Source organism: Eumetopias jubatus, unplaced genomic scaffold, assembly GCF_037043125.1.
Source record: "Eumetopias jubatus isolate StellerSeaLion01/CBP00866 unplaced genomic scaffold, mEumJub1_p1.0 scaffold_16, whole genome shotgun sequence".
NCBI classification, from domain to species: Eukaryota; Metazoa; Chordata; class Mammalia; order Carnivora; family Otariidae; genus Eumetopias; species Eumetopias jubatus.
The window spans coordinates 74,961,075-74,974,409 of NW_028274822.1; the positions used below are offsets into that span (position 1 = coordinate 74,961,075).

The 13,335-nt window shown below is 52.2% G+C and overlaps 1 protein-coding gene across 1 annotated transcript in view; it reads right to left on the reverse strand.

Annotated features, from left to right (window-relative positions):
• Nucleotides 1–13,110, reverse strand: part of KIAA1671 (KIAA1671 ortholog) — a 133,785-nt gene extending 120,675 nt beyond the window's left edge. The window contains exons 1-3 of the mRNA XM_028124694.2: nucleotides 11,531–13,110; nucleotides 9,464–9,551; nucleotides 2,853–5,684 (exon numbers count right to left, since the gene is read on the reverse strand). Coding sequence (XP_027980495.1) covers nucleotides 2,853–5,684; nucleotides 9,464–9,551; nucleotides 11,531–13,089 — 4,479 coding nt within the window. The 5' untranslated portion in view covers nucleotides 13,090–13,110. The remainder of the gene's footprint in view (nucleotides 1–2,852; nucleotides 5,685–9,463; nucleotides 9,552–11,530) is intronic.
• Between the last annotated feature and the right edge of the window lie 225 nt (nucleotides 13,111–13,335).

The following is a 13,335-nucleotide window of genomic DNA, read 5'->3' on the forward strand; positions in this document are numbered from 1 at the left end:
CGGGGCACGTGGGCAGCACTGGCTGTGAATCAAGAAAGCCTCACCCAGGGGGGGAAACGCGTGCACCAAGATGCTCCCGGAAGCCCTGTTTGTGACACAAAGACTCAACCAACCCAAATGTCCATCAGCAAGTGTCTGGATAAAAAAAGTTTGGGCTCAGTCACTTAACAAAGTATTTTGCAGCCACTGAAAATAATAAAGTGATTACCTACATACTGGTTTGTTTTTGTTTTTTTTACTGTTAGGTTAAAAAAAAAAGCAAGTTGTAGATTTTCTGTAGAATACTGCCATGTCTCCATTAAGACAGCATGTGATTTACCTGTATCTGTACCTGGCTGGCCTTCCTTACCTGTGGAGCCATGTGCATTAGGGGCGGGATGATTCTCAGGGGCTGGGGGTTGGGGAGCCCATCTGTGCATGGTAGGATGCTGGAAGGCTGTACCCCAGACTCATCATTTAGGGGAGCTTCTCACTCTAAACTGTGTGCTTACCATAACACGTTCAACCTCACCCAAGTGTGCACTGCTTTTGCAGTAAGGAAAATACAACTACAGAGATGCAACTCTGTGGTGTAGGAAAGCCCCAGAGATCCCGAAAACGAACAGTGGCTGCCTGGGGTTGGCGGCGGGTGGGGGGGGGCGGTGTCCAGGGATACACTTTCTTATACACTCTCGTTAGGTCTGAATTTTTAACAACCAACATTTTGTACTTCTGTGTGGCTCTTATTTATTTTTTTCAAGATCAGGAACCAAAGCTGGTTGGGCAGGAAAGAAGGGAAACAGGGAGCTGGTCCAAGGCGTCCAATCCCTCGGTGAGAAAACAGATCCTCTGACAGCGAGCACTCCTGGGGCCTGCGCATCCCGGGCCGACATCCAAGGCCGGGCCGGGGGCGGCCCCCTCCACGCCGCCCTGACTCTCCCCCTGCCAGAAGGCCCCTGAGCAAGGCGCTGGCAAATGGATTAGGTGTCACATTTCCTCGTCTTGCCCCGTCTCCGCTGTGCCCACAATAACAGCCTCGTGGAACCCTTTCTGGGGCAGAGCCTCAGCAGAACCCACGGGCCGGCCCTGCGCTCGTACCCACCGGGCCTGCCCACAGAGCTGCCGGGCAGAAACTTCTGTCTACTCTGGTGAGGGATCTGAGGCCCAGGGAGGCAAAGTCACTGCTTCACACACAGCTGGTGAGCGGCAGAGTGGGGTGTGAACACGGGACCTGGAAAGCCTTGGGTGACCCTTTGTGTCATGATCTGTATCGGCATCACCCCACTGTTTCATTTCTACCAGGTCCCTGTCCAGGTTGGACCCTCTACTTTCTTTTTACAGATGAGGAAGCTGAGGCACCGGCCCTCGGTGAAGGGGTTCGCCCTTCATCACTCAGTCTAAGAAGCCGAGGTGGGTTACATCCATATGCAACCAAAGTTTCAACCCCCTGTTAGAGAATGCTCTCTTTGATGGAAAAGAGAGGCAAAAGTAAGAATTTGTGTTCATATTTGCTTGTATTTTCAGAAAGAAACTCTATGTGGATTTGCACCAGAAAAGAAGCTGAGTGGTCACAGGACGGGAGGAACGCGGAGAGAGGGGCAAGGGGATTGACCCTCAGATTTCTTCCCCATCTTCAAGGTTTCTCCTTCACCCCCGAGGAGCCTACTTGAACGCTTGGGTGTCGAGCCAGACCTGGGTTCAACCACTAGGCTGCCATTTGGTGCTGTGTGACCTGAGACAAGTCACTTAACTTCTCTGAGCCTGGGTTTTTTTCCCACCTGTACGAGACGATCACATCGGCCACTGACATTGCGGGCGCCCTGCCCTACCCAACACTCAAGGACATGCCAAAGGCGATGGTGTCCTGCTGTGGGAGGAGTTTCCTCTCCGCCACTGGGCGTGGCACCAGCCAGGATGGAAGAGTCTGGATGTTGATAGCCCCAGGAATAGCCTCAGGCGAGGGCAGAAGGGAACTGGAAAATAAATACTCCAGGTCCCTTGGCCCTGGGCCAGGACAAGTCAGGGGTGATCTATGCCACTTCCCAGAGGTATCCAGCAAGAAGAAGCCTCAGAGGCCACAGGGGAACGGTTCTCAACAGCCTCCCCCTTCCCTGCTTCACTTCTCCACCGGGATCCTGCCAGGGAGCACCTTCTAAAATAACTACCTGCGGGACACCTGGGTGGCTCAGTCCGTTAAGCGTCCGACTCTTGATTTCTCCTCAGGTCATGATCACAGGGTCGTGAGGTCGAGCCCTGTGTCGGGCTCTATGCTCCACAGGAAGTCTGTCTGTCCTTCTGCTCCTCCCCCAGCTCATGCTCTCTCTCTCTCAAATACATAAATAAATAAAATCTTAAAAAATAAAAACAAAACAACTGCTTGCAAGGGTCTGCTTCTACGGAAACCCAAACCACGACAATCCCACGGAAGAGGGATTGCCATGAGACTCACGTAAGATTGCTCCCTCACTCATTCAACAAGTATTCCTTGCATGTTCACAAAACGTCACCCATGCGGTATGCTGAATGTGACAGACAAGATAATGACCTGGAAACAACACATACAGGAGCGGACAGTGGGTGCTCCATGAACGATTATCATCATTCTGGGCCAGAGGTTTCAAACTGGTGGCACATGGACTAAATGGAGCCAGCACGTGTGAAGAACCAGCCGGGCCTGAGCGGTAGCTGCCTCCGCCCCCACCCCCCAGGAATGAGCTATTTGCCACAATCCCCACCACTCCCTAGAGGCCCACACCCAGCCTGACTCCATTCATTTACATACCCACCTGGCCCACGTGGGATGGGAGTTTGAGACCCCTGGCCTACGTGTCTAACCAACGTTTTACAAAAACCAAAACGGCCCTCCTGCTCACCTTTTGACCATCTCGAGTCCCCGACTCTCGCCAGCAGGGCCCCATTTTGGTCTCCTTGGCCTCAGAACCGTCTCCAGGGAGGCTCGACCTCCCTTTGGGCTGCTCTTGCCTCCTCTCTCTGGCTTCCTGCATGACAGACAGGCCCTCTCGGACTTTGGCAGGGGGCCCCTTCTCCGAAGAGGCCCTCTTGACAATCAGCGGCGACCTGCCACAGTCGTATGGGTGATCACCCCGCTGGACCACACTGTCCTCCTCTCCTCTCCCGATGGATTTCCTTGGGGTCCCTTTCTTCTGGGCAGTGGGAGAGGATCTAGCCAACACGCTGGCCCCACCGCTCAGATCCTCCCAGGGAGTGGGCTTTGGCTCGTCTGGGGAGTTCGGGTACTTTGCACTCTGAGGTTTACTAACCAAATCCTTTCTGTCACCCTCAGGGGTTCCCAAAACTTGTCTCCAGGGACCTGCGGGGCCAGAAGAGGCCCCTGGATACTTTTCATTAGGAGCCGAGAGTGGCAGAGCCCACAGAAGAGGGCTGAGTGTGGGGTTCGCGGCTGCCCCCGGGCCATCTGCTGGCTGCTTGCCCAAGCCAGGACTGGAACCGTGGTTTGCTTCGGCAAAACTGGCTTGTTTCCGGGGACCCTCAGCTTCAGACCTCTCCTTCAAACTCCTCCTTCTTGGGTCCACCCTGCCTTGCCGGCCGGGCCTCTCCAGAGTCGAGCCACCGGGTGCTGCGGGCGTCCCCACCGCTGACTCCTGGCCCTCCTGCTTCTTGTAGTCTGCCATCAGGGCGTCAATGTCGAGAACGCTGGATCTGTAGCCATCTTTGATGTTCCCTGGGACCCTCGCACTGACCACCTCAGGGTCCCTTCTGATGAGGAGATCACTGGCTTCCGGGTGGCTTTTGGGGGCACTGCTGGGGGGTGTACTGTTCCCACTATCCTTCCGATTGTTCTGAAAACCAGTGCCATCTTCTGGTCCCCGGCGGACCCATAAAGCATCAGCATCCACGCATCTTTCACTAGAAGGATCCAGAGTCCTGCCCCCAAGAGGTGATGGGTGGTCTGTTGGCTTCAGAGGTTTTGAACAGCTTGCGCTGTGGCGCTCTTTGCCCTTAGCCCAGTTGTTACTGCCCTTGGCCTCCAGTGGCTCGTCATGGTTAAGAGAAACCAAGGTGGATGTTAGAGGACGAGGAGAAGGAGGCGGGACTGTTTTTCTAGAATGTTCCATCAAGTTTTCAGGCCCTGACTTAACAACGCTCTTTGCTTTTTGAGTATCGGGAACCTGATATGTCACTGCAAAAAATGTCGCCCTGGGTTCCAAAGAGGACCCCTGCTTCACCGCTGGCCGAGTCGGGTCTTGGGAAGCACCTGGGCTCACCTCCTGGGTCTCCACCCTGCGGTGGGATAGCTCAGGTTTTCTTAAGGCACTGGTGGTGGGGCTCCAATGGTCTGTTCTTCTCTGCTCCACCTTCCAAGAGTTTTCTGGGGCCAGGAAGCTGAATTCATCAAACTTCACGTCGTGGGGCAATGTCCGCCGCCGCCACCTCTCGAACCTCTGGTCCAGGGGACCCACCTTCCGCATCTTGGCCTCGGGCTCCGGTGCCTGGGCCGGCCGTGGCTCACCCTCACCAGCAGCCACAGCGAGGGGTCCCTTCTGCACCCGCTCTTCTGGATGCGACCGTGCCTGGAAGTCAGACGGCTCGTCCTTACCCCTGGGAGGAGGATCCAGAAGGCACCCCCAGGGGGGACCCCTTTCTCCCACCGAGCTGCAGCCTCCTGACTTATTCCTGGCCTCATCAGGCCCTTCCTGCAGGGCCTCCCAGACGGCGGCCTGGGTGGCCCTCCCAGAGCTGGCTTGGGGGCCACAGAGCCTGGCTGAGCGCTCGCTGTTGACCTCGGGGCCCGGTTCTGAGCCTTTCTCTTCACTGGCCACCACGGTGACTTTATGCCAGTTCATGGTCACCCCACCTGTCCATTTGGGTGACAGGCAATTGCCCCCAAACGTGTCCTTCGGCTCTCGGAAGTCCGGCTTTGGCCCACTGACTTCATGAGTCCCTCGAGCTTCCCAAATCACACTGGCCCTTTGGACAGACCCCGCCTGACCTCCCAGCCTGCACTCTGGGTCAGCAGGGGTGACCTCGTGGGACTGCTGCCTCCCCTTCGGGGAGACCTGAGACCTGCCACTTCGCAGGGTCACGGCTTTTTCCTCCGACGCCGTGGAGACAGCCTCACTGTGCACACGCTTGCCCACCATGTGCACAATGTCATACTTGGGCTCGACCCTCTGGGATGGGGGAGGATTTTCAGAGCGCTGGAGGAAGGGGTTTTTATGGCGTTTTTCATCCAAAGGGTGTCCTTCCAGGAAGGGCATGTGATACTGTTTGGGTTCACCATTCGAAAGGGTGGTCCGTCCCCATTTCTCGGTATTGGTATTTTCAACCCATCTGGAGTTCTGTTTCATGAGGTTTGTGTTTTCCGGCAGGTCCTTCCCCAGCCAAGAGCTTCTCTCATGCCTGGGTCTGACTTCTGAGACATGGGCATCTGCCACATCTCTGCGGGGCATGGCCGAGGGACAGTGTCGCGACTGGTCAGCCACTGTGTGTCTCTCCACATGATGCTCAAACACTGTGGCCCACACGGTCTGGAAGCTCCCATCATCTTCTGGAGTGCTGTCAGAAGGGCTCAGAGCCCCCACCGAGCTTTTACCCCGACAGTTGCTGGGGACTTGGTTAGAACTGTCTTTCCACTCTGTCTGCCTAGACTTCTCCCGGAGTGAACCAGGCTTCCAGGGGCTTCTTGGGAGGGATGCTCCATCCACACCATGCCCTTCCTTTTGCTGAAAAAAAAAAAAAAGAGAACAATCCAACTTAAGTTAAGGGACTTGAAAGAGAAAGGAAGCGGTGAGATGATCCAAACGGCTGCTTTTAAAATCACAACTGTGAGATACCATAAAATTCCAAAGACTGAACACACCCAGTGTGGGTGAGGATGTGGGAAAATGGACAATCTTGGATACTGCTGGCAAGGACGGAAATGGGTACGACTTTTGGACGGTTCAGTATACATGCCATGATCTTAAAATACTCATTTCCTTTTAATCTGGCCAATTTCCGCCCAAGACTCTTTCTTGGCCCAGATGCCCAAGTTTGGCTAAACAAGAGCGCTTGGGGAGCACTGCTGAGAGAGAAAGCAAACGACACAGAAACAAACCTAAATGCCCAGCTGTAGGGCTCAGGCTAAATGAGCTCCAACATAATCCAGACAATGGAATGCCACAGGGTGCCTGGATCCTGAAGGGGGGTGGCTCCTAATGTCACATCTGACAACACACAAAACACTGTGGTGTGGGTGGGAGAAAAGCAGACTGTGGAACAGGGTATTTATAAAACAATACCGTTTCTAAACAACTGTGTGTGTACATGTATACACGTGTAGATAAACAGCAGAGAAAAGATAGAAATCAGACTGTGAGTAAGGGAGTGGAAAGGGGACGAAGGCATGAGGAGGAGAACATCGTTTTTCCTCTTGCACACTCAGTTCTGTTCAATTTCATAATATGCGTGAATTCCTTAAGTCATTTCTTGGTCTAGAAACAAGTCTACTTCAACAAGGTAAAGAATTAACCATCTAACCCAGCAATCCCGTTCCTGGGGAGATACCCCAAAGAAGTGAAAACAGGGGTTCAAATAAAGACTTGCACACCGATGTCTACTGAAGTATGATGTACAATCACCAAAAGGTGGAAACCACCCAAATGTCCACCAGAAGAACAGATACCCAAATTGTGGTCTATCCGTACAATGGGATAGTATGCAGGCACAAAAAGGAACAAAGTACTGATTTATGCTCCAATGGATGAACCTTCAAAGCATTATGTTGGGGCGCCTGGGTGGCTCAGTTGGTTAAGCGACTGCCTTCGGCTCAGGTCATGATCCTGGAGTCCCTGGATCGAGTCCCACATCGGGCTCCCTGCTCAGCAGGGAGTCTGCTTTTCCCTCTGACCCTCTTCCCTCTCGTGCTCTCTATCTCTCATTCTCTCTCTCAAATAAATGGATAAAATCTTAAAAAAAGAAAAAGCATTATGTTAACTGAAAGAAGCCAGACACAAAGGGATAGGTGTTTTGTGAGTCCATTTATATGGAATGTCCAGAATAGGCAAGTCTGTAGGGACAGAAAGTAGGCTCGTGGTTGCCAGAGGCCACAGGTGGGAGACGGGAAGTGAATGGCTGGCTCAGTCAGCAGAGCGTGCGACTCTCGATCTCCAGGTCATGAGTTCGAGCCCCACGCTGGGTGCAGAGATTACTTAAATTGAAAAAAATAAAAATATTTAAAAAATAAAAAAAAATTAAGAAAAAAATAAAAATAAATAAATTCTGGAACTAGATGGTGGTGGTGGTAGTACAACACTGAGAATACACTTCATGTCACTGAATTATTCACTTTAAAATGGTTAGGATGGGGGCGCCTGGGTGGCTCGGTCAGTTGAGCATCCGACTCTTGATTTCGGCTCGGGTCCTGATGTCAGGGTCCTGGGATCGAGCCCCGTTCAGCAGGGAGTTTGCTTGTCTCCCTCTTCCTCTGTCCCTTCCCCACCTCGTGCTCGCTCTCTCTCTCTCAAATAAATAAATCTTAAAAAAAATAAAATTAAAATGGTTAAGATACACACAGGGTCACAGTTTGCTAATCTCTACTGCAGATGCTGGAATGCCATTAAAGAACTGAAAATATATTTTCATTTGAAGTTTTTGTTTACATTTGATTACATAAACTTTGCATAAATAATATATAAATCCATTCCTTCTAAACAATACAAAGCTCAAGTCCTTTTTGAGACTTCAAATATCCAAATACCAGGACCCTTCCTGGATAACAGCTGTTATCAATGGGGAGCAGGATATCCGTGAAGAATTTTCCAGAACTTTCTCCTAGTATGTGTGTATGTGTGTATTTATAATTTTTATATATGTGTGTATACATACGTATAAAGACTGTTTTTAAATTTAAAAATATATGCATTGTTCTTTAAAAAATGAAGATTGTATATTTTATGTTATGTGTCTTTTACTACAATAAAAAAATTACCAAAAGAAAAATCTATTTACAGAGATCAAATCTCTGTATTAAATAAAGCAAGGGTTCCTTTATTAACTTTCATTTCTTGAAAGTTTTCTCACACATACAAAATTATAGAGAAGATAATAAATTCACCCCAACCCATTCCCTCAATTCAAGGACAACCAGCATTTTGTCCCACTTGCTTCACAGGGTCCTTTTCCTTCCTGTTCTTACCACTATACCATTTTAATGTGAATATAAGAGGCTCTACTTCAACTGGACCCTCTCTCAACGGCTTTCAAAGAAGTGACTCAGAACATCCAAGGATAAAAAGCAGGGCAAACCCCCGCCCCCAGGAGCGGTGGCACTGCCCTTCAGATCCAGCTCCCCCGGTACAAACGCTCTTGCCACCAAGCTCTGGTGTTTAAAAGTCCGCATAAGTATCTTAAAAAGTGAAACCTACACCTACCATACTACCCAGCCATTCCTAGGCATTTACCGAAGAGAAGAGGCAATAGATAGCCCTACAAAGCCTTGCCCACAAATGTTCAGAGCTCTTTTACGTGCAATAGCTCCAAAATGGGAAACAACCCAAATGTCCATCAACAGGGCAAAGAGATAAACAAATCACGGTCTACCCACACAATGGAATGCTACTCAGCGACAAGGAGGAATAAACTATTGATACACATGCACATACAACATGACACAACTCAAAGTAATTATTCTGAGTGAAAGAAGAGAGGTCCAAGAAAAAAAAAAAAAGCACTGGTTGCATTTATAGAAAAATCTAGAAAAAAATCTAGAAAATGCAAACTGATCCTTAGGAACAGAAAGTGGATTGGTGGCTGTTTGGGGGTAGGAGGAGGGGCCAGGAGTGGTTACAAAAGAAGAAACTTGCAGGTGCTGGAGATGTTCTGTATCTTGATGGTAATACATTTTCACCGAGTGCAACATGTATATGTCAAAACTCATCCATGCACACTCGAAATGGGTACAGTTTCCTGTACATCAATTATACCTCAAAAAAAGCTGCTTTAAAAAAATTAAAACCCTGCATGAGGCATCAACCACAAATGGGTTAGACCTAGTAGTTATTTTATGAGCTTCTCCTTATTAAATAAGATTAAATAAAAATACTTTTAAGCAATTCAGTTGCTGGTAGTTTCCCTCCTTCAGCTACTGCTAGGTGACAAGCCAAGGTAGTTGGGAACAGGGACCATACTGAGGGAAACTGAAGGAGTTTCTATGAACAGTTTTAACCTAAATTTTAATTTCTTAATAAAGCAGGCATTCATACTTAAGAAAGCCAGGTCCCTCTTGCTCTTTGCACAGGAAAAAAAATAAAATAAAACCTGGCAATTACATCTGTAAACAATATTTAACACTAAGGAGTGCAGAATCACAAACCCAAAAGGGACTTGAAAAGTCCCAGCATTAAAGAAAAAAAAAAATGTTTCATTCTTCATGAGAGGCTTCTGATTCTTTCCCAGGCTCTCTTTCCAGTAAGGGAAGCTATCCACTGGAAAACAAGATGTGCCAAACCCGGGGGCTCTTTACCTTTTCTCCAGGTTCCTTAGGAAGCTCGCCACTTAGCTCAGAACACTTCTCATACTTGACTTCACTGCTAGACGCTGGACTCGAAAACCTGGTACAGAGATCCACGTTACTTGTTTGGGGCCAGAATCTGTGACTCCCTCCAGCCCACACCCTGTAACTAGCTCAGGAACCCAGGGGTGAGATTAGCATTGAGACCAACAAAGCAACACCGCCTGGCTTGCTTTGAGAAAAGATGCATCCTTTCAGTTCACCAAACCCCCCACCGGCCCGGTGGGGGACGGCTTACCTTAAACACAGCATCGTTGGGGTACCAGGAGCCCCAGGCTTGAGTGAAGGGACCTGGGTCCTAGTCTGCCTATACTGTCTCCCCACTGCAGGAGCTTGGGCTGTGCCTGTGACCTCACGTGAGCCTCTGTCTCTTCATCTATAAAACGGGGATAATTAACACCTCCCCATTGTCTTTTGTAGGGCAGAGAGAAGGCTACCCAAGGCCCTAATAGCTATGTGAGGGCGTTTAGGGAAGAGTAAAGATGCCCCAGGAGGGATAATTAATGGTTGTTAGCAATCCCAAGCACAACAGAAGCCCCACCACAGACCTGCCACGGGACTCAAGGGTGGTGGGTCGTCATGGAATGTGTGGGGGCACGGGCCTGTCGCTGCCTCTCTGGGTAAGCTTGGCCAAGTCATGGTCCCTCCCTGGGCCTCAGTTTCCCCACTTGTCAAGGGGAAGAGAAAGAAAGGGTATTCTGGTGCTAGAATGTTCCCATCTCTGAAGAGCGCCCTGGAGTGGATGTCTAATGATGAATTCAGGGCTGGGGGCTACAGAGACAAGGGAGGGGAGAGAAATAAACCACTTCACCTGGTCCCACTCTACAGTCCTCCAGGGTCTGCCTCCCAGGAGGCATGAGGCCGTGGGTGTCATTCCCACACTCAAGCCTCAGTTTCCCCATCTGTCAGATGAGAATAATCCGAGGCACTGGGAGGACACGGGAAAAGGTGTGTGAGGTCCCCGGGATGGGCACCTCTTTCTCTGTTATCTTAACTCGGGCCTGGCTGCACATGACAATCACTTGGGAAGCTTTTGCAAACAACCAAGATATGAGCGTCCTCCCCAGACCAATGGAATCAGAATCTCGAGTTGGGGGGGAGGGGGGGAGGGTGCGCCAGGCCTCAGGTTTTTTTTCCAGATGATTCTCTCTCTGCTGAGAGCCACAGGTCTGACCCTGGCCCAGCTGGCTGCCCTGGTTCCCTGGGCCCAGAGGTGACCCCTGAAAGCTCCGACCTGACAAAGGTATGTCAGTGGCATGTGTATCATTAAGGAGCTGGTGGCCACACCCAGCGGCATCTCCCTGTTGAAGCCGGGAAGCCACTTGTGGGAAAGCAAAAGAGCAGGAGATAGCAGAGGCCGGGGGAGCTTAGAAAATCCTCAACTAACAGGATTCATCGTGTCATTTGGAGCTACCACATAGTGATGGCTTCCCATGGGCAGAGTGAGTCACAGCGTTATCTGTGAGCTTTTGCCTTAATCCTTCAAGGAAGGTTTCCGTTTTAAAGACAAAGAAACCAAGGTTCAAAAGGGGAAGGGACTTGCTCAAGCTATCTTGACCCATTTGATTTTACTTGGGGGCCACTCATGGAGGCTCAGGCCATAGAGTAACGTCCTCAGGGCTTCTGGAAAGGCAAGGTGAGCCAGGGACCCAGGCCGTGCTGGAGTTAAATGGGGCTCCGGACTTCCTCACGGTACTTCACCTCTCCTATCCGCCTCTGTGAAATGGGCACGATACCTCCCACCGCAAACTGTAAAGAGGAGAAAGGACAAGGAAATGGAGCTGATGGCACACACTGAATCTGGAGGGGGCCTGTGTTACCTCTCTGCACCTCAGCTCTTTGTCTGAGAAATGGAAGCTAAGGCCGCCTCCTCTTAGAGGCTGTGGGTAAATCCAGAGGGGGGCGCTGTAAGGTGCCTAGCGTGGAGCCTGGCACCCGGTTCCCTTTCCTGAGGGGCCTCTGGTAGGCGGTCTGAGGCAGCTCAGGGCTGAGTGAAGCCCGTAGAACGTTCCCACTTACAGTTTAGTCAGATCCGCTGACAACGGCCGTGCCTGGAAAGTCTTCCTCCTGATCTCCGGCTTTGCCTCCGAGCTCTCGGCAGCCCAGCCTTTGATCCGCTCCTGGACACTCACACCCACTTTCTCAGGCTCTGGGGCAGCTGACGGGGGCTCAGGGGTGGCCGGTGGGGGTCCAGATTCTGCTGCCAAGGCCAAGGTGCTCTCCTCCCCGAACAGGCTGATGCGCTTCTTGACACTGCCCCTGGGGGCCCATCCTCCCTCCAGCCGGCTTTCCCCGTCAGTTGCTCTGCTCTTGACCTCAGCAAATTCTTGGTCTTTCCCCGGTCTGGGCAAGGGGGACAGGGGCACCTTCTCCGGCTCCCTGAGCAGCTTGGCTTTCTCTTCTCCGGGATGCTGGTCATCCGTGGGGGTGCCCCTGGCTGAGCCCCCTGCAGTTCTGAGGCTGTCTGTCTCTGCCTGCTTGAAAAGCACCTTCTCCTTCTGTTCTCGGGTCTTCTTGGCTACCTCGAGGAAGTCTGAGTCTGAGTCACGAAGGCGAGGGTTTGCTCTGACCAAACACTCCATGTCCACTTTGGGCTCCGGGTCGGCCCTCTCCGGGCCCCGACATTGGACAGTGGACCCTGTGGTGGCCTCGTCGGCCACCTTCTTCAGCAAGGCCTCTTTGCTCTCAAACCGGGCCGTGAGGTCCATGGACAGAGGCCTGGGCCTCCTCATCCATGTCTTCTCAGGCGGGGTTGGGGGCGCCTTCCCCGCCGCGGCCACCCCGCCAGGGCCGGGCTTCTGAGGCTGAATGGAGTCGATGAAAATGGCCGACACAGGCCTTCTCCTCAGGCGAGGCTTGGGCTCCAGAGCGGGGTCCCCCGTGTCCTCCACACTCCTGGCCTTCCACAGAGTCTCATTTGGGCCTGTCTCCTCTTGGGGGGCAGCTGGCTTGATGTCCTGTGACAGGGAGGCCGGTCGGGGAAGGGTCCCAGGCTTTCGGGAAGGCAGGGCAGGCTTGACGGCCACCTCGGGCCGGGAGCCCAGAGCGGGCTCCTGACACACACCCGTGGTGGCCTCCCGAGCCCCCTCACCGATCCCCTTTCCCAGAGCGGGGCCAGCTTTGGTGGTCTCAAAGACAATCATGGTGCTGGATCGGGGCCGCGGGAAGGTGGCCTTGTTGAACAGAGACGAGCTTCTCCTCAGGCCCTCCCCGTTCCCCACCTCCTGCCCCACCAAGCTGGGCATCTTCTCGCTCAGGTCCCTTGCCACCACGTCCCGGGAGCGCCCACAGGGAGGAGACAGGCTAGTTGGGCCGGGCCCCAAGGATGGGACAAGGGATTTCACATCCGGGGCCGTCTCCCTGCAGAAGGGCTTGGGGGCAAGTCTGGGCAGCGGCAGTAAGCGGGCCGGGCTCCTAAGGGGGCTTTTTCCTTCCAAGAGCAGCGCTGAGGGCGCCCCAGGGGTGTCGCCAGCCTGGCAGAAGTAGGTCCGCTTCAGGGTCTCCTCCTTGGAGATCTCGCCGAGGCCTGGCACTCCTGTCAGGGAAGTTATGGAACCGACCTCGACCCGAGTCGCCATTGCTACAGCTGTGGATCCATGGGGATTAAGAACATCCAAACTAGGGAAGCAACCACTAAAAGGAAAAAAGCAAAGGAGAGGAAAAAAATAAATTTAAATCTCAGTGTCTGAGTCTAAGCAAAGCGTTTTGGGGGAATGGGCCCAGGAGGCTGGAGGCTTGGATGCTGGATGACCACTCTCCACTGACCTCACTGGGGAAGCCCGGGGCCGGCCTCTCCACCTCTCTGAACTCCGGGCCATCTCAGA